At 31.5% G+C, this 20,608-nt stretch overlaps 1 protein-coding gene and 1 non-coding gene across 2 annotated transcripts; both read right to left on the reverse strand.

Moving 5' to 3' along the window:
• Positions 1-226: 226 nt before the first annotated feature.
• On the reverse strand, positions 227-4,033 carry LOC102617154 (probable nucleolar protein 5-2). Its single transcript, XM_006491778.4, has 8 exons — positions 3,831-4,033; positions 3,451-3,492; positions 3,121-3,300; positions 2,852-3,016; positions 2,027-2,227; positions 1,169-1,666; positions 955-1,089; positions 227-861 (listed from the first exon to the last, which is right to left on the reverse strand). Exons 1-8 carry the CDS (start codon positions 3,906-3,908, stop codon positions 505-507), a joined length of 1,656 nt encoding a protein of 551 aa, XP_006491841.2. The 5' UTR covers positions 3,909-4,033; the 3' UTR covers positions 227-504.
• A 5,209-nt stretch (positions 4,034-9,242) lies between these two features.
• On the reverse strand, positions 9,243-10,626 carry LOC102616846 (uncharacterized). The gene is made up of 3 exons (XR_008054507.1): positions 10,404-10,626; positions 10,203-10,253; positions 9,243-9,424 (listed from the first exon to the last, which is right to left on the reverse strand). It is a non-coding gene; the product is annotated as an uncharacterized LOC102616846 (transcript).
• Positions 10,627-20,608: the final 9,982 nt, after the last annotated feature.

Here is a 20,608-nt window from a genome sequence, read left to right on the forward strand (position 1 = left end):
TTTGTTGCAGGCCATAATCAGTTCGGAGTTCTATTTATCCAAAATTCAATCAAGAATGTCAAAAAAAACATCAATCAAGAACCCTAATATTTGGGGAGACCCTTTATACCTACGATAAAGAGAATAAGAGATTAACTTTGACAGCGTCATTTCATAAGTTCATAACCACCGCCTACATCATAAGATCAATAAAATTTGACAAAAAATAAAATAGCAATGCTGCAAATTGAATCGCACCATGGGACATTTCAAATATATAAGTTGATTGCAAAATATGGGTGCAATAAAAAAGTCATACTGCATAAGATTTTCTTCCAACTACAGGCAATGGCACTTGAAAAATACACTATAATTCAGATTAACCAAAAATGCTACAGTAGAAACAGGAAAAAACTAAAAAAAAGAGGGGAGCAAAAACAAATTTTACATACAGAAGCACTGAGTCATTGACTAGATCATCCAAAATTGTCGGGTTGCCAGTAACCGCAATTAACCTGAAACCTATCAATCATCATTTTTCTTCTTCTTCTTCTTCTCCTTCTTACTTGGCACTTCTGACTCTTCTTCATTAACTTCAGAATGTTTTCTCTTCTTTTTCTTCTTCTCCCCTGCCTCAACATTCTCACCACCTGCCTCAGCTACTTGTTTTTTCCTTTTCTTCTTTTCCTTTTTAACTGATTCTTCATTTTCTGCCTCAACACTGCCATTTGTACGCTCATCATCAACTTTCTTGCTCTTCTTCTTTTTCTTTTCCTTCTTCTCTTGACCGGCAGCAACCTCCTCCATTGGTTTTTCTTCATCATCTTTACTGGCAGCATTTTCCATTAGACCAAGAATGGAATCCGCTGCAGGATTATAGGTCTGCAAAAAGCAGGAAAACAAACACACCCTTCATTATGATAACCAAAATGAATAAAAACAAAAAAAGAAAAAAGAAAAGAGAAAAATACAGACCTTGGCAGCAGTTATCATTGCACCAGGCCCCTTCTTTCGGTCCTTGTCATAAACTTCAATCTTAGGTTTTCCTTTAGCTGACCCAGCAGCACGACCCAATTCTTTGCCTTCAAGATTCCTTAGCCGTGCTTCAAGCTGCCAATAATTGTGTATAAGAAGCTCCTTTCCATAACAAAATATAAAGGCAAGAACGAAAAAAATCTTTGTAGAATACCTTGGCACGATTCTCCAGTCCCATACAGTTATCTTGGCCATCTCCAAGAGCGTCATATCGAATTGCTAATGCAGTTTTGGAGGCAAGTGACCGGGAAATTTTTCCCTTGTGCTTTGGGGCTGCCTGACCAACTAGAGACGCGTGGTAGATGAGCCCATACTTAGGAGTAGCATGCTTAGTCTTCAGTGCTCTGAAGAGAGCCTTTTCTGCACCAAGAATCTGAACAGTACTCCCAGGCTGCTTTGCAAGATTCAACAAGCTGCCTCCATGAGCAATGAGGCGAGCTCCAACAAGCTCTCCAACAAGAGCAGTTAAATTTGGTGCAACTGTATTCATTCTACTTTTCAGATAGTCATACAGTTGAGCTCTGTACTCAGCAAGAGACAGAACCTGGTCACAGAGTTCTTTAATATTCAACAAATCAAGATCACTAACTTCTGTTCCCATGGAAATCATAGCTGCCTCTTTCAGTTGTGCCTCAACTTCTTCAGGTAAAATCTGTTTATATAAGACATAAAAGTAGTCAGCAGAGTGACCAATATTAGTCATCTGTCTTCTAAAAAAAAATAAAAAGAAGGGGGGGGGGGGAGGTTAACATGGGTCTCATTGGCAGCAATTTAAAGTTTAATCAGCACAAGATTAACTTAACTACGATACCAATGCATCATAAAAAATTCTCAAACGAAGATGGTTTGCGTAGGAGCGGCCACAGGCCAAAATGTTGCATAGGCCTAAACTTAGGACACGGTACATGCGAATAAAAAAGGTTTAAAAATTTAACAAGTCTGCAAATGAAATAGGCACCATCAACACAATCGCCATATAAAAACCAATAAAGTAAATCCATCTAAACTCTACCTCAGAAAAGTCAAGCTTTGCAGCATTACTGCGATTTCCCATCAACTTCACTGCTTTGGCATATACAATATTGTCCTGGATAATCTTTGCAAGCTCTGGAAAATGCCACCCATACCACTCGCGGACACGCATGGCATATGTGTTGAGCTCTTTATCAAGATCGTCAAGCAAACCAATTGCCTGAATGATCATAGTATCCACCTGAAAAAAAATACCAAAAATACTACCATTAATGTAGACACAATAGCGATGATTTCACTCGCAAGATCAGTGATTGAGTTTTACTCCATCTACAACCAATCTATCCTCAAAAGACAATTGAATCCTCAAAACCAGACGAGTTGATAATAAGATAATAATTGTTGATATCTTGTGGACAGAAGGGAAGTAATTGTTTTCAGAAAGGAAACAGCTGGGAAATATAAAAGTACTGAAACAAAAGCAAGACGTACATTTTTAAACTTAAAGTGAGCCAGCCCTCACATGACACTCAATAATCAAGGTGCAAAACACAAGATAGGAATCTCTTACAATAGCCTAACCCACCCACAGGTGAAACCAAATAAGAACAGAAACAACTTCATAAACTTGAATAGTTTTATGGTATTCGATATTCAAAAATCATCTATTTTTTTCCTTTCGCTATTTATTTATTTATTCTAGAAAAACTGGGTTTCTTTGCTAGTTTTCTATATACAGACTCCCTGGACACTCATAATGACCAGTTTACACAGCCAATGAATTCAAAATCCACAGTATGTATCATGATAAAATTAGAATAGGCCAATTTGTGCAGATATGATCAAATAAAGAAATGGGAAGTACCTTGTCTGCACTGAACTTGAGCTTGTATCGAGACAAGCTATGAGATAAACCTAAGCTCATTGGTTGAAGATCTTGACCAGCCAGACCCGATATGAGTTCTGTCAACTGACTCCTCACACCTCTCATCAACTCCATCACAGCATTGTTGTGAACACATTCTATTTTCTGCAAAACAAAAATCACTCCAACTGTAATACAAATGAAAAAGCAAGCAGCACAAGAGTTTCTATCACAAAAAGAGTTTCACTCTAATGAGAAAAACAACTGACCAGTTTGTCCTTGATTGCATTTCCAAGCTTGGAATCAGCAACAGCCAATGTTTCACCATCACAGTGTGTGCGCAAAAACTTCCGTAGATCTTTGCTGGGTTTGCTTTCCAGCAAACATGTTGCTGCTTTCAGAGCTTCTGATGTATTCTCAAACTTCGAAAAAGCCTTCAGCTTCACTATCTATTGTAAGTACCAAGTAACAGTTAGATTTCAATCTAAAGCACTCATTTGTTTCGATCATTTGACATAAAGGGCAAGCTTAAAAAACATTGGGTCGTGAATATAGTGATTTGCAAGTTAATACACAAAGGTGGAAATTAGAGGTATTACCTGTCTTGCAGACTCCGCACTATTAAACTCTTGCCACAAACCCTGCAGCAGCAGCACAAGTTAATATCGAATAAGAACTGAAAACGGGATATGATAAACAATTGAGAGTTGAATAAATAAACGTTACATGATTGCAAGCTTAATATTCAGATTTTAATTTTAGAACTATTTACATTTTGAAATCGTAACACTAAACAAAAGTCCCAAGACAGAAATCTATTTCCTAAGCATTTGAAAGCACATGTCAACCGAGTGGTTATTTTAATGAAAACACAAGGTGGATTTCACTAATTCAACTAAGAATGAGGTGGGTACATAAATAAATGCAGGAAAAAAAGAAAAGGGTTGTATGAAATGTGGTAAGATGAATGATTGATTACCTCGACTTTAGAGAGCTTCCCTTCGTCTAATACTTTAAAAAGGGCGAAACCCGCCGGAGTTTCGAATAAGACTAACATTATTTTTCTTTTGTTTTTGCTAGCAGCTAAATCTTTACTGGCCTTGCAATTCAACTTGATTCTGCTGCGTTTTAGAGACGAAGAGAGGAAGAAGAAGCGTTATAGGGGGTTTCTAGGGTTTTAAGAGAAGCGGAAGGGTTTTATTAGCGAGCGTTGTGTTGTGTGGGGTGCGTAAGAGTTCTGGAATGGGCCGGGCTGGACCTCTAAATTTGAATTTCTCTCATTGAAGCCCATGCCTGCCTGCCAAAAAATCATTTTACAAAAAAAAAAAAATTTTCCAATTGTATCCTTCCTCTCTAAATAGAGGGAGTCTTCATTCAAGGCGCAAAAAATAGATAACGCTTGAACTATGCACGGATGTAACCACTTTCCATTTTCCAATTTAAAAAATACCACATTTCTAATTTTCTTACAAAATTAACTAATTAAATCCCTTTCGGAATAAAATACCCCTAAAAACTTATAGCATGGAAGCATCTTGATGGATGGACCCATCATCCGCTGCCATCGTCTCCCTTTGCTACCATCACCCATATGCCAAGTAAAATATAAAATAGGGATAAAATTAAATAGAGGGTAATTAAATTTATATAATTAAAAATAGAGTTTGATTAAATTATATTTTTCAACTAAAAATTTCACGTTACCCTAACTATTATTATTTAACTAAGTATAGTTAAAATTAAAATAACTGTTAAAATTAAAAATAAAACTAAATTTATTTATGGATTAAAATTTAAACTTCTAGATAAATTACAAGAAAATTAAATACAAAAGAAAAAAAAAGAAATTTTGGAAACTAAGTCTTTCGTTTCTCACACCTCCTCTGCACTTCTTCGTTGTCTCTTTGATTCTACTATTTCTTTTCTTCTCCTCTTACTCCTTTCTTGCCTCCCTTTTATCGGCAACTCCTGCCTCTTTCTCCTTTTTTTTAAAATTATTATTATTATTTAATTTTTTTATAACAATAATAAAAAGAAAGGGATACTGAGTAGTTGCCATTTGACTACCAAGTGGCTCCACCTTTTTTTTAATTATTTTATTATTATATGGCTCCACATCAGCCACATCAAGTATTTTTTTGGTTCTTTTTAATCCGTGCAATCCATCTTCTTCATCTTCTGCTTTTAACTCTGGTTCTCTCTTTATTCTAGAAAATATATCTATAATATAAAATTAAGATAAATTAATATATTACAATTTAATTTAACAAAAAAGTATATTAGGGAAGCATTAAGATGATTTATAAGTTATGAACGCATTTATCAATACTATAAGTGAAAAAATGATAATTTTAACATTTATTAAATATACATTTTCTATTGTTGTTACTAATGGTTGTTGGATCCAATTTTATTTGGTCGAGTCCTTAACAAGTCAAATCATTATAACCCATTCGGAAACTGTTTCACCCATTTTAACCATTACACAGTAAATATTAGTTATTTATAATACTTTTGTAACTCAAAATTCTAGCTTGACAAGATAAGAACACAAGACAAAACCACTAAAGCTACAATACACCTTTTTTTTTCTTCACAATAAACATTCAATTGTAACCTAAGTGGAGATTGACTAAAATATATACCCAAGTAGCTAATCAATATGTTGAAGAAGTTAGCCAAGTGATGTTTTGCCAAACTCACGGAGTTGAGGGGAATGTCTTTGTTTTTGTTTTGTTTTGTTTTGTCTATTTCCCCTCTTTTTTGGTTTTTTTTTTTTTTGAAATAGCGAAATGTCTTTGTTAATAGCATTTATTATCAAATTGTAGGATGGCAACTGATATATTTTGGAAGTTATAGTTCAATAATTTTTGAAATATGGTAACCACGTGCTATTAACATAAAGATATGAAGAAGTTATTTACTATTACCATATTATTCATTTTTAGGTAAAAAACTCATTTAGTTCCTATATTTTGAGGTTAGTATGCATTTAGTTTTTGTATATTTTAAAAATACTTCAAAACATCCCTATTATTAAATTATTGACATCCTCTTAAAGCTTGGTTATCCTATGCTTGAGGTGGAGTCGGATTCGGCTATGGTTATTTCTTGGATCCATTCTCAGGGTCCTGTTTGTTAGGATTATGCTCTTGCCGTGTTGGGTATGCTCTTTCACATCCTCTTCACTTATTCTGGTCAGGTATGTGTTTCGTGAGGCTACCTCTACTGCTATTTGTTTGGCGCTTTGGGCGTGTTCTCATCGTGTCAGTAGGCGTTTCTCTTGTTCCCAAGATCTTCCCACTAGCTTATTTGGTATTCTTCATTTGGATGCTCAGGTTGTTTCTCATGTCAGGCGCTAGCGTTGATGGTTTTCTATTACCTTTATTCTTTCTTAGCTATTCATGTGTATTTGCATTTACTCTTGGAGGTTTTGGTCTATGTTTTTCTCCTTATGTATTCATTTTATTCTTTTTTATATTTTACAGATAGGGGTCCTGCCTAACTCCCCACATTTTGGTGGTTTTTTTTTTAATTACTGACATCTCTACTGTTACTTTTTGTCTCTTTTGACTTACTTTTATAATATTACTCTTTACATTAATTTTTTTGGACATTAATAAAAAGAAACAAATTAAGCTACCAATTTAAGCCCAAAAATAAAATAAAAATAAAATAATATATATTAATTTTTGTGGAAGCTAAGATATATCCAAAAAAGTAAGATTGTAAAAAAATTAAATTATCAATTTTTGGGACATTAATAAAAAATTAATATATGAACTTCTCTGTAGGATGTTCCGAAAAAAATTAACATATATTCATTTTGTTTCTATTTTATTTTTTGAGATTAAATTAGTAATTTAAGCTCTTTCTTTTTATTAATGTCCAAAAAAATAAATATTATTTTAAGAGGTTAATATTGTAAAAGTAAGGCAAAATGAACAAAAGGTAATAGCAGGGGTGTCAATAACTTAATGACAAAGATGTTTTGAGATACTTTTAAAAGTTTAGGGACTAAACATGAATCAACCTCAAAATATAGGAACTAAACGAACTTTTACCCTTTATTTTCTATTCTAATATTCATTTATTTTTCACAATTTGTCAGGTTTTAAGGTTATAGGGTTGAGTTTTGATGGATCAATCTATTAAAATCTATGGTGCGTTTACTAAACGGGAATTGGAATGGGCAGGAATGAGCATGAGGAATAAGAATTAAAATAAGTTATTTACTTCAACACAAGGATTTGGAATCAGAATGAACTGGATTCCATTAATGTGTTTACTTTGTCTTAGAATCAAAATCGAAATCAGAATGAGTTAGACATCATCATCATCATCATCATCATCATGATTATTAAAATTATTGTTAATATATTAATTAATTATAATTTACCATTAATAACAATAAAAAATATATTACCTTTATCAATAATAATAATAATAATAATAATAATAATAATAACAACAACAACAACAACAATAATAATAATAATAATAACAACAACAACAACAATAATAATAATAATCATCATCATCAAAATAAAAGATCATCATTAACAAAATAATAACCCATTTAAAAAATAATAATCACCATAATCAGATTCATCATCATCAACAAAATAATCCATTTCCAAAAATAACAACAACAACAACAACAACAACCAAAATCCTAAATAACCCTCATCAACAAAATAATCTATTTCCCAAAAACAAATTAATAGCAATAATCAAAATCGAAATCATCATCGTCATTAACAACAACAGCAGCAACAAATCATCATCGTCGGCATCATCACCATCAGATTGAAACTGTGGCTATCAAAGACAAAATCGGAGATGAAACGAGATGGGAACGAAAGGGAGATGGAGACGAAATCAAGGTGGCCCAACGGAGACAAAACCAACAACCAACTGCTGTTCACAACCAACGGACTAGCGACGACGAGGATGGTGGATGAGTTTGGTTGCGATGGTGATGGTAGTAGCTACGATGGCGTTTGGTTGGGTGGCTTGTGTGAGAGAGTTTAGGTTTTAGGGATTTTTTAAAAATTTTTCGCTATTTATATTTTTTTATTTCAGGTGAGGGCATTTTCAGAATCATAACAAATTATTGTGGGTAAAATGAAAAATCTTGAGAATGGGAGTTTGATTCCCAAGGACTCATGGGAATCAGATTCGTATTCTTGATTCCCAAATTGCTGTGGGACCCACCAAAATAAATCTCATGCCTTCATTTATTTCACCAACTAAATGCGCGTTTTTTCTACAAATAAACACCCCACTACTTGATTAAGGGGTGAGTTTTCACTATATGCTCTATGTAAATCATATTTCGCTTGTTTAAACCTATTAGGATTTATTTAGGGGGACCCTATTTTTTTTAACTTAATAACTTAATAGACTTAATTTTAAGTTGTTAAGTCATTAAGTTTATTTTTTTTCAATTTAATGAAAATTTTCAGTCATTAAGTTTTTAAGTTATTAGGTCATTTTTTATTTAGCTTTTTACTTAATTTAAAAACTCTGAATGACATTAAGAAAAATATTCTCCAAAACTAACCCTATCTAATTAATTATTTACATCATTACCTAAATAAAATTTACTAATTATCATTATTATTTATCTTCGCAACTTGTGATAATTGAAAATATAGTAGTAGAATATTAATATTTTTATTTTTTTATATCATTCAAATTAATGTTATTTATCTTTAAATTTTTTTTTTGGATACTTTCATATAAGAGTATTGGTTTTCAAATTTCTTAAGTTAAAAAAAAAATAACTTAATACTTATTATCGGAGATTTAGACCAAAAAACAAGCATGCCATTCATATTTAGATATTTAACTCTATTAAGAATTCAAATTAATTCAAGTCTATTGAGATTTTTTAAAAAAAAAAAACTAATGCCACCTTAGTTTAATAATGAAAAAGTGAGTTTAAATTGGCTCATTTGTAATGTAATTACAGACACTCGGAGCTGTAAATTATTATTTTTTGTAACTTAAGGGATAATTTCGACTTTCATATGAAGTTAACATAAAAACTTATTTTATTTTTCATTCTTTTCTTTGTTTTGTTTTATTTTAAAATTATTGTAATGATTATTTGATTAAATAAATATTTGTATTTCGAAAAAGAGCATATGAAATTAGGTTGTGCGATCAAAATGATAAAATAATGAGTGAGTTTCTGTATTTTTTTTACTAATGAAATAAACATTATTCATATAAATCTCTATAATCATTCTTTTGTTGAAATATTGTTGAAATATTATTTTAGTTTAGCCCGGAATTTAGACATCGTGAAAAACATAAATCATCAATAGAATTACTAGCTTTGTACGTATCATACATCTATGAAATATATCAAATACACAAACAATTGGAATTTTCAAATTTCAACCATAAAGATTAAATTTAAGATTTAAGAACATAACATGAAGAAGTTTATTAAAATATTTTTTCCCTCATTACATAATATTAATTTCTTCAGAGCAAGAGTTGGTTTGGTGAGCTTGGAGAATATTAACTACACTGGATTCTCTTGGACTTAAGAAGCATCACCTGCACAAAGCGCAATTAAAATATATAGTCATAAATCGTGTCATTATGATGAGTAAGAAAATAAGTTTAATATTTAATATTTATGTAGTAAGGGTTCATTTGGAATTATTTTTAAGAGGTTTGAAAATAATTTTAAAAAATTAAAACTAATTTCGGTATTTTGTAAATTTTTTTTAAAAATCGTTTTTGATAAAACCACCTCACTCTACAACAAATTTTAAAAAAGAGAGACGTAGTAACTTTTTAAAATTTAATTTTGAGAATCAATTTTATACTCAATATAATTTCATATATATCCTTATATATATTATAAAAATATAAAATTATTCTTATTAATTAACAAATAAAATTATTAACTTTAAAGAGATTATTTTTATTATTAATAATTATATTGAGATAAAAATAAAAATTAATAATATAAAATATTTATCTAAGTTATCAATTATCATATAAAAAATATTTTATATACATATTTATAAATATATAAATAAATTTTATTTAACCTTATATTCAATTCAATTATTTACATTCCTATAACAAAAAAATAGTAAGATGTATCAAATATACATAATTGTTTTAAATGCTCATAATACTAATAAAAATAAAATTTACACAAACGTTTAATTGATCCTATAAATAACTAATTATTTCTAGAGTATAGTTAATAATTATTATTTTAAAAACTGCAACATTACTTAACTGCCCTAAAAAGGATTTAGGTGATCAATTTAAAAAAAAAAAAAAAAGAGGGCCTTTGTAAAAATTTCGCCAAACGTACCGGGATTGCATTTTATGGAGCACTTGATCTCGCATCGCTGCCTAAGTCTATCTGCATATTAAATTAATAAAACTGAAGTTGTGAATTTATTGTTATACAAACAAACCAAAAGGCTGAAAAATCGTAGAAATAGATAGATTTTATTAGGAAGAATTAACAAAACATCTATTAACCACTTAGCAGATAACGTAATTAATCTACCGTTATTGATATATTGAGCAGCACAGCCAGTGATGCAAGCGTCCAAGCAATCAAAAGCAGAAGATTCAACAACAGTTACCATATTATGAGCTGAAATTATGAAAATAACCACCAGAACTACAGCTATATTCTTCATCATCATCTTGCTTCTCTGTGATTCAGTATTCTCTGCTTGAGAATTTTTTTTTTTTTTTTTCCTCTGCTTGGGATTGGTGATGAGATGAGATGAGATGACTGGAGCTTTTATATTTATAGAGATCTTATAAGAGAAACGCCATTCGCCTTGTGCCGAATTACGAAAGTGCCACAGAGTTGAAAGCCAATAGACACGTGACATGCACGTGCAATCGGGTTTTGAGGCGGGCAGAACATTCAGACCCAATTGATTGATTATGATAGTGAACGTGGAGGAGTGTTTTTAATTGACTTTGACTGTAGGTTGGTGTCCACGCACTTAATGTTTGATCAGGGGACTTTGCTAGCTGTGATTGATTAGGAGACAAGTTTGACTCTCTCGGTCCGCGGAATTCTAAAGCAAAAATAAAATGAAATAAAATTTCAAGTTCATTTCACCTCGAAAGGATGAGCGAAGTATACAAAGTTCAGAATTTAATTTGTGGGTTAATAATAGAAAAGATGAACGTTATTATCATATTACAAAGTGTTGGTCCTTTTAGAAGTAATCTTGATTGAATTATTGTGAAACTAAAAATTATCCATAATTAAGCATCATTGAGACAAAAGAGTTTTAAAGAAATCTTAATATCTTTAACTCATAATTTTGGATGATCTTAAATATGTATAGTAGAGTCTATTTGTGGACTATTGATAATTGTTTTTCAAACTCTTTATATGTATGTGACCCATTAGTTATAAGAAAAGTTATGTCTTTTGAAGATTAGTCACATCTTTTAGTAAAATAGTTATAATTGATTTAAAATGTATTAACTTAGTTCAAGAGATACATCTCTTATGAATAAGTATGTCCACAATACGTGTATGTATATCTATATATATGTATATGTATAACGTTTATCATCTCCTATTTGGGCATCCTTATTAATTAGATATACATACAATCGCTTATGAATAAGTATGTCCCCAATAACTTTTAAACTAGGATATTCTTGCATGTATGAAACACCTAGGTGAATTTAATCCCACTGCATCTACATACTTTCCGAAACTTTTCAGATTTAATCCCTTAATCGTAGATTCAACCGCAATCTCTTGTGAAGAATTATGGTCAACTTTTATTTCTCCTCGATCCACTATATCTTGTATATAGTGATAACTGACATCTATGTATTCTTTTTGGAACTATTCACTCTACCTTTTATTAGAGAGGTTGTAGAATTATTATCATAAAACACATTAATTTGTTTATTTAGTAAATCAAGTTTCAATTCTTCAATGAAACATCCATCCATATGGCACATGTTGTTGCCATATTGCATGCTATATATTCGGCCTAATCTAGCAACACATGATTGGTTTGTACTTAACTATGAAATTGCCACATCACCAAAAAGGAAAACATGACTGCTTGTTGATTTGCGATCATCTTGATCTTCTACTAAATCTACATAAAGAAAAAAAAATCTTTTACTACAAGATCACTTTACTAAAATATAATTTCATTATTTTTATGCCTTGTATACATCTAAACATCATTTTAACAACTTTAAAATGTTCTTTACCTAGATTAGATCGAAATAGTCTGACCAATTCTACTGCATAAAAATATAAATTCTACCTGATGTCATTGCATACATCAAGCTACATGCTACTTGTTTATATAGAATTGTATTCATATCCTCCTTTTCTTTTATTTTTACGACATATAGTTTTACACAAATGTTATCCATTACATATAGGTGTGCACATCTAGATATAATAATCTAGAGGTTTAGTCCCTTATAATTTTAATTCCCAAGACATAAGATACTTCTTGGTGTAGGATGTTATTTTAGGATTCACAATTTTTATTAATTGAGGAATTTTTTTTATTTTTATTAGAGTCAATTATGATATGTGTCTTCTGTTATTATTGTGATTTAGTTTCTCTTTTTAAGTTAATTTAAGAAAGTAAGTACCCTCTATTATAAATAGAGAGATTTTGTTATTATTTTCATAAATTCAGCTTCAATTATTAAATAAAACATCTTTTATAATTCCCATTGGGATTATCTATAAAAAATATCTTTTGTAGAGTCGTTTGGATTAAAGCGTCATCTAATCTCACTTTAAGTGTTATTAAAATCTTATTGAGTCGTTTAGATTAGAACAAGATCTAATCATACTTCGATTAGAGCGTAATCTAGTCTCATTGGCTTGGTATAGTATTAAAACGATATCTAGTGTTATCTAATCCTATCAGTTAGTATCAGAGAAGTTCTGTGCAATTGCACAACTTTCCTGGCTACCCATATCCATTGTTAAAAAAAAAACCAAAAAAGCAAAAACCCAAATTTGGAACCCTAGCCGCCATTGCCCATCATCAAACTCACGTTGTTAGTCCTTAAATAACAACGTAGCCATTGCGGTAACAACCCAAATCCTTGAAGCTCTGCTGCCCAACCTTCGTTGTTCAAACGCTTTATCATTGTCGGCCACCACTACAAGAATCCCCAGCCTTCACTGACCAATACCTAACCATCCCCATCACCAAACATCGCCATAAACTGCCACGAATCACAACCAAACCACCATAAGCCACTGCTACTTCAAGTCGGTTTTTTGACCAAACCACTGAGAATCTAGCTAGCCCATGGCCACAGTCGTGGACCAAATCCAACCATCACCATACCAAATCACATTCAACAGTCACTGGCCACTCCAAACCCGAGAGTTGAGCTTTTTTATAGTTTTGCTATTGTATAAAAATTTGACCATAAATGGCAAACTACCAACTTCATCTCCTTATTTGTCATGTGCCAGACTTATTTGCAGATACTTGTCCTAAGAAATTTGTTGATTGGTTGGGCAAGGTTGAGCATTGGTTTGTGGCTTTGTGCACTCTTAAAGAAAAGCAAGTACCATTTGCTAGTTGTAAATTTTGAGATTCAATATTTTAGAATGGTGGAAATAGTTACAATATCCTTGACTTAACCAAGACAAATGCAAAATTCGATCATGGAACTGTATGAAGTGTATTTTGCTATAAGAGTTTATCTATCCTGATTGTTGTTTGGTATAACCAGGTACAAGATTAGTTTCTGATTATGCTTATGAGTTTAAACAATTTTATAGATGCAAATATTATTATAAACCTAAAAAGGATAAAGTTACAAGGTTTTTGAAAGGGGCTAAACTTTCAAATTGAAAAAAAAAAGGTGTCTATATGCACTATCTACACTTTATAACATGTAATTCTTTTAGCAACATAAATTGAATAGCAAATCAGAAGAGGAAGAAGCCAAGCATTGAAGCAATTAAGTTGACCTCATCTATAACAACAATTTAAGATCCTTAGTCCTTTCACAAGTCAGTAGCCTGGAGTGAAAGATGTTCATAAGTCAAAAAGTTCTTTTGATACCGTTTCAATCTTTTATTGTTTTCTTTTCAGTTTGGTTGTTATATCATCTGTAATTATATAATAATTGTAGTCAAGAACTTTTCCTTTTTAGTTTCAATGTACTTTTACATTTTTCTTTTACCATGTTTGCTTCGAAATCTAAAACTTTCATCATGTCTTAGGTCAAGATGTCCTACTTATGTAGGGTCATGGATAGATAGATCAAGTTACTTGGATATCAGGGATGTACCATTCTTTATCCCTTTGATTACGACATTGATTTTTTTTTGTTTCTAAAAAAAAATAAATAAAGCATATAGAATCATGGACGAATAAAAAAAATAAAGATATTAAAGAGGAACTCTGTTATTTTAATATATAGAATCATGGATGAGGTAAAACATGAAAAAAAACATCAACTAACATATAAGCTTCAAAATTTAGTTAGCATATCTTTTTCTATATGCTGCACATCTGTTACTTTAAGATTGATGACTTATCAATCTTGTCTTTTTTCATCGTATGTAATTAGTGGACAATGTACAATCATTTGATAGATGCAAACTTTTCAATTATATTCATATTGTGTAGGAGATGTTTTCTATGTAAACTAGGACGAAATACTTATTGAAGCAACTCCAGTAGCTTCTACCCTTTAAGGTTTTGGTAGTGAGGAACAAATACTATGGATTAGTGGTGAGGATAATGTTGTGGCTGTGAATGCTGAAAAGGAATATGATATAAGACTATCAACAAACATATTACTGTAATTTTAATGTCAAGTTCTATACTTTTTCTTAGTTTATCTTAGTTGGATATAATATTTCGATTCACTGAATTTTTTGAAAAACCCTATTTAGGGACATTAATAATTAACTTGGCTAAAAAAAACCTTAGGTACTGGCCCTCCATGAATTTATCATTCAATCTAAGATGTAAAGAAATTTATTTCAACCATAAGGAGATGACTTACTTGAAAATGAGCATGTTGCACAACTAAAATGAATGATTGGTTTGCTAATTCTAGATATAAATCACCTAGTATACTTCATCAACCTTGAAATGCTGACATAGGATAGGAAGGAAAACCCTTATTATGAGTTTAAGAGATTAAGAGAGTTGTAGATTTCCACTCAATTGAGTAAAATTTGACCTTATTGTCTTGTTTACATTAGAAAAGGCTATGATTTATGTGCGTTTGACCTCATATAACTTAAATTTTGTCTACTTAGCAGCGCTGACTTAATGAATTTAACATTTTGACTTAAGCCTTATAACATACTTTTTTGGCATTAAGCTACCAAATGAATCCATAGGTGGCTTTATAAAGAAGAAACAGCCAGCTGTTTTCTTCCTCAAGATCAAATGCATGTTTCACCAAATTGCTTCTCCTACTTCACTTGCTACTGCATGCTTGCCACCTCTTTTTTTTTCTTTATCGTATGAATGTATTTAAGGTTAAAATAAAATAGATGCTACCTCATTTTTCATATTTTTGGAGAAGCCGAAATCAAAGCAACACAGAGAGAAGAAAAAGAAACTAGGAGGAAGAAAGAAAATAAAAGGAAAAGAGAAAGAAAAAGAAAAGAAGAAAGAAAGAAAGAAAAAAAAACAAAGCCAAGAGTAAAGGAAAATAAAAAGGACGAAAAAGTAGAAATGCAATTGAGAGCCGAGACTGAAAAAGAAGTTAAAAAGATAAATTAAGAAGAAATTTTACAAGAAATAGAATGGCAGTTAGATCAAAATCCAGCGAATTAGTACATAACAAATCTATGAGGTTTGTGTTACAATTTTCATGATATATATTTGTTTTTATATCAATTCTAATCATTAATTTTTTAATCTTATTTTAGAAGAAATCCAAGAACCTAAAAACCCATAGGAGCCGCAACGATCTTTAGAGTAAAACAAGATCTGTGAGTATATTGCTATTATTGTTGTTATTTATTTTGTGAAGCATTTATTTTTATAGTATGATTTAGTATTATGTTATGATTATATATACGCACATTATAATATTTATTGAGTCATGAGATATGATTGCTAGTCATTATATGCATGCCATTCTCCATAGGCTCTGCGCATGCACATTGAGAGTTAGATTGCTCTGCCCATGCGATATGCCTAAATTCCGCAGTATTAAGTGGTTTTTACCATGCTCTGCTCATGCGATGATGATCGCGACAATTATTAAAAGTTACTTCCCCTGGGTACTATTTGGTGAAGTTTTATCCTATATGTATGTATAATTTCACATTTGCTAATGTAATATGTTTAGTGTGGATTTACGTCATACGATTATGTATAAGCACTAATTATATATATATATATATATTTATTTATTTATTTATATGAATGTATGTACATAATTATATCCATTCAATAAGTCGCAATCTCACTATTTTCTTATTTGCCCAATTTCTCTTAGGTTTCCACAAGATTTTGTGCAACTGAGTTTCTGATCAATTGATGTTGGGCCATGAGACATACCTTGCATTTTGAGAATGTTTATGTTTATATGCATATATTTAAAGTGTATATTTGTACAGTGAGATGCAAACGATGCAAGTTTTGAATATATTTTTAGATAGACTGAAGGAAAATAAGAAAATGAAGGAAAAAGTAGAAAGGAGATTGGGAAGCCGAGATTGAAAAAGAAGCTGAAAAGAGAAATTGAGAAAAAATTTCACAGGAACTGGAATTGGGCAGTTAGATTAATATCCAGTGAATTAGTGGGTAATAAATCTATGATGTTTGAGTAGTTGTATTATAGTTTTCATGATACGTATAAGTTTTTGTATTAGTTCTAATTGTTAATTTTTGAATCTTGTATTTTAAGACAAATCCAAGAATCTATGAACCCACATTAGCCCCAACAAACCTAGAGTAAAACAGGATTAGTAAGTGAATTCTTATTATTACTGTTATATATTCCGTGAAGCATTTGTATTTGGTAATATGATTTAGTATCATGTTATGATTATATATACGTACATTATATGACTGATTGAGTCATCATATATGGTTGCTAGTCATCGTATATGTGTCCTTCCCTAAGGACTCTGCGTATGTGTATTGATAGGTAGATTGCTCTACCCATGCGATATAGCTAAATTCCACTAGGTACTTAGAGATTTTTCCCTTGCTTTGGTTGTGCAGTGATGATCCCACCGAGTATTGAGAGTTAGTTCCCTGGGTACTATTTGGTGTAGTTTTGACATATATGCATGTATGATTTCATATTTACTTATGTAATGTGTTTCATGTGGAGTTACGTCATATAATTATGTATAAGCACTAATGCACTACTCTCTCTCTCTCTCTCTCTCTATATATATATTATATCAACACACTGAGCTGCAAGCTCATTATTATCATATTTGTTCTATTTTTCCAAGGTTTCCATAAGATTTCGTGCAGTTTAGTTTCTAATTAGCTAAGGCTGGGCCATGAGATGCATTGCTACATGACTTATATTTTAAGCACATTTATGTTTATATGCATATATTTTAAGTGTTTGTGTGTACAGTGAGGTGTAAACTATGTAAGTTTTAAAATATATTTTTAGATGAGGCACATATGTTATTATATGATTATGGTATAGGTCTCATACCATTTTTATTCATGAGTTAAATTTATGTCATGAGCTTTAGATATAAGATCGCATGATTTGCCTCAGATCCGACAAATAGCTTGGAGTGGGTCATGACAATTTGGTATCAGAGCATGGCTATAGATTTTGTAGACTATAACATGATACATGCATGTTTCCTACATCATTTAGTGACACCAAGACAACATAGCATGCGTATATGTGGCCAACCTCGCATGAAATCGATAGTAGAACTAGGTTCAATTCTATATAAAAGGATAAAGAGAAACCTTTATAAGTGAAATACATGAGTCATTTCCACATGCATTTATACATGAGATCACATAGCTTTAGCACTAGTTAAATTCAAATGTTACTTTTGGTGCTCAGAATAAGGTTGAAGTTCATATAGAGATAGAGATTATGATCTAGTGTGCAATAGTTTATAGTTTAAAACTATTCAGAGCATTATAGATTTAATGATTTTAGAGTTTTAACTAATTCGTCTGAGAAGGATTTTTCATATGATGAAATGTACCATTGAGGATGCTGACATAATATACTCACAATATTGATTTTGATGATTTTCATATATCCCTTCTGAAACGCCGTGGCTCTTCCTCTCCAGTGCGGCGTGGAACACCTAGGCTAGTGATGGTGATGTCGGTGGTGGCAGTGGTTGTCGCCGGCCTAAATCCACAATTTTAAAAGCAGAACTTATATATATATATATATATATATATATATATATATATATATAAGTATGCGGCGTGGAACACCTAGCCTAGTGATGGTGATGTCGGTGGTGGCAGTGGTTGTCGCCGGCCTAAATCCACAATTTTAAAAGCAGAACTTGTATATATATATATATATATACAATTTTAGTTTTGAATTTTCAAATGTATTTTGCTAAATTTCTTGATTTATTTTTCTTAATACTAGAAGACAAACATAATTTTTTCTCAATGATTCAACATAATAAGGCTCTAGTACCACTTATTAGAAAATAATTTTTTAGTGAAAATCATCACCTAAAATTTAGGAATATTAATATTTTATTACCAAGAATCAATAAACGAATATGTGGAAGTGTACCGGAATCCATAATATTTAATTATTCTCTAGGGTTGGGTAGTTTGTCTTTTAGATCAACATATTTTCCTAGATAATTCTTTAACTTTCTCTATCCACTCTCTCTAATGATGGGATGTCAAAAAAGAGTAGAATGTTATGTGTGATTTGGGGACCATAATCACTTGTATAGATAACTTTTATGTTATCATTAGGTATTCTTATTTTAGCCCATCATAAAAATATAAATTACCCTTAAATCTCTAAGCATTAAAATCTTACGCCCTATCAGATACATCAAAGTTTAAATTACTAAAAACCTTAATAAATCATTTTTAGTTGGGTTTAACCTTATAAGACAGTTCGTAGTACATAATCATTCACATATAAGGCCAATAATTGGATTAAGAGATCCAACAACATTAGATTAAACATTCTGGGCAGAGTTGAAAGGTCGTGGAATGGTGTTGTTAATGGGAGATTAGGGCTTGTGAGTAGGGATGGCAATGGGCACCGCCCGCAGCGGGTTTGCCATTACCAAACCCAAACCCGCACAAAATTTAAATTACCAAACCCACCCGCAACCCGCAGCGGGTTTTAATTTTTTTAAAAAAATCCACCCGCAGCGGGTTTTAACAATTACCAAACCCGCAATGGTATCCGGCGGATTTTTTGCGGGTTTCCGTATTTAAAATCACAAATGTTTAATATATAAATTTATAATAATAACCTCAAATTTCATATAACATACTCAATTTTATATTTAAACAATGTAAATGAAAAATTAAAATTTTCACATCAATTCAACACAAATTCTCAAATTTAAGTATAAATTACACAAATCTATTTAAAAAACACAAACTAGTATCTAAAAATAATAATTACATTTCATATTATCATTTAAAACAAGCTCCAAGAGAATATATTCATTTCATTCACCACCATAAGCACCCATCCAACACAATGCCTATAATAATAATTAAGATTAATATTTTTAAATACTAATTTGAAGGGAAATGCCTTTAGTTTTCTTTAGGTTATGATTTTAGAATATGAGATGGGCCACATACACACATACACAACTTTGAGCCTTTGGCTATTTGGTAATTTGATTAATGACATTATTTTCTTTATACATTTTTAGATTAAAAATTAAATTAAAAATATTTGGAAAAAATATTGCGGGTTTGGTGGATATCCATGCGGATATCCACCGGATATAAGGTTAATACTAAACCCACCCGCATCCATGTGCGGGTTCTAATTTATAATACCAAACCCGCCCGCAATGGGTAAAATTATCCGCAACGGGCGGGTTTTGGCGGGTGGGTTTGGGCGGGTTTGCAGGTACAATTGCCATCCCTACTTGTGAGGGCTATTTTGAAGTGTAATGTCTTGATTCGGATAGGTTGGTAGCCTCTGTAAGGTGGTTGGTATGGCATTAAGGTTGATGTTGGGATTTATTCTGATGATGTTGATATTACTAAGGTGGATGCCTTACGCTTTGGTTTATGACTTGTACCGCTTTGGTTTATGACTTGTACGTGAGATTGATTTATCACTGTTAGTTGTTAAGTCAAATTTGTTTCGAACTTGTTAGTTGGTGTCTAGACAATGTCGTACTTGTACAAAGCTATTTTGAATCATTTCCGAATTACACCATCTATTATCTCCAAAGCATGATTTCAGGATTCAGCAAGTGTTAGAGAAATTATAACCAGGCAACAAATATCTTGGCTGAATTTGCTCTTCATTAAGTGATTACGTTGTATGGGTGGAAAAGTTTCCATTCCACTTAGCTTGTTTTCTTTAATACTTATAATTTAATGTTAGGTTTTTATTTAAAAAAAAGAAGGAATATTGATACCATAGTAGGCTACCTGAATTATCATCCACTATGAAAACGACAAACAACCGCCCAAAGAAAAGAAAGAGCCCAATAAGAAATGGGCCGAGTTTCTCACGTGGCGTCCATGGTGATGCTGATGGTGATTATGAAAGAGGTCAATATGAGTTGACCAGATT

This window comes from Citrus sinensis, chromosome 5, assembly GCF_022201045.2.
Source record: "Citrus sinensis cultivar Valencia sweet orange chromosome 5, DVS_A1.0, whole genome shotgun sequence".
Classification (NCBI taxonomy): domain Eukaryota; kingdom Viridiplantae; phylum Streptophyta; class Magnoliopsida; order Sapindales; family Rutaceae; genus Citrus; species Citrus sinensis.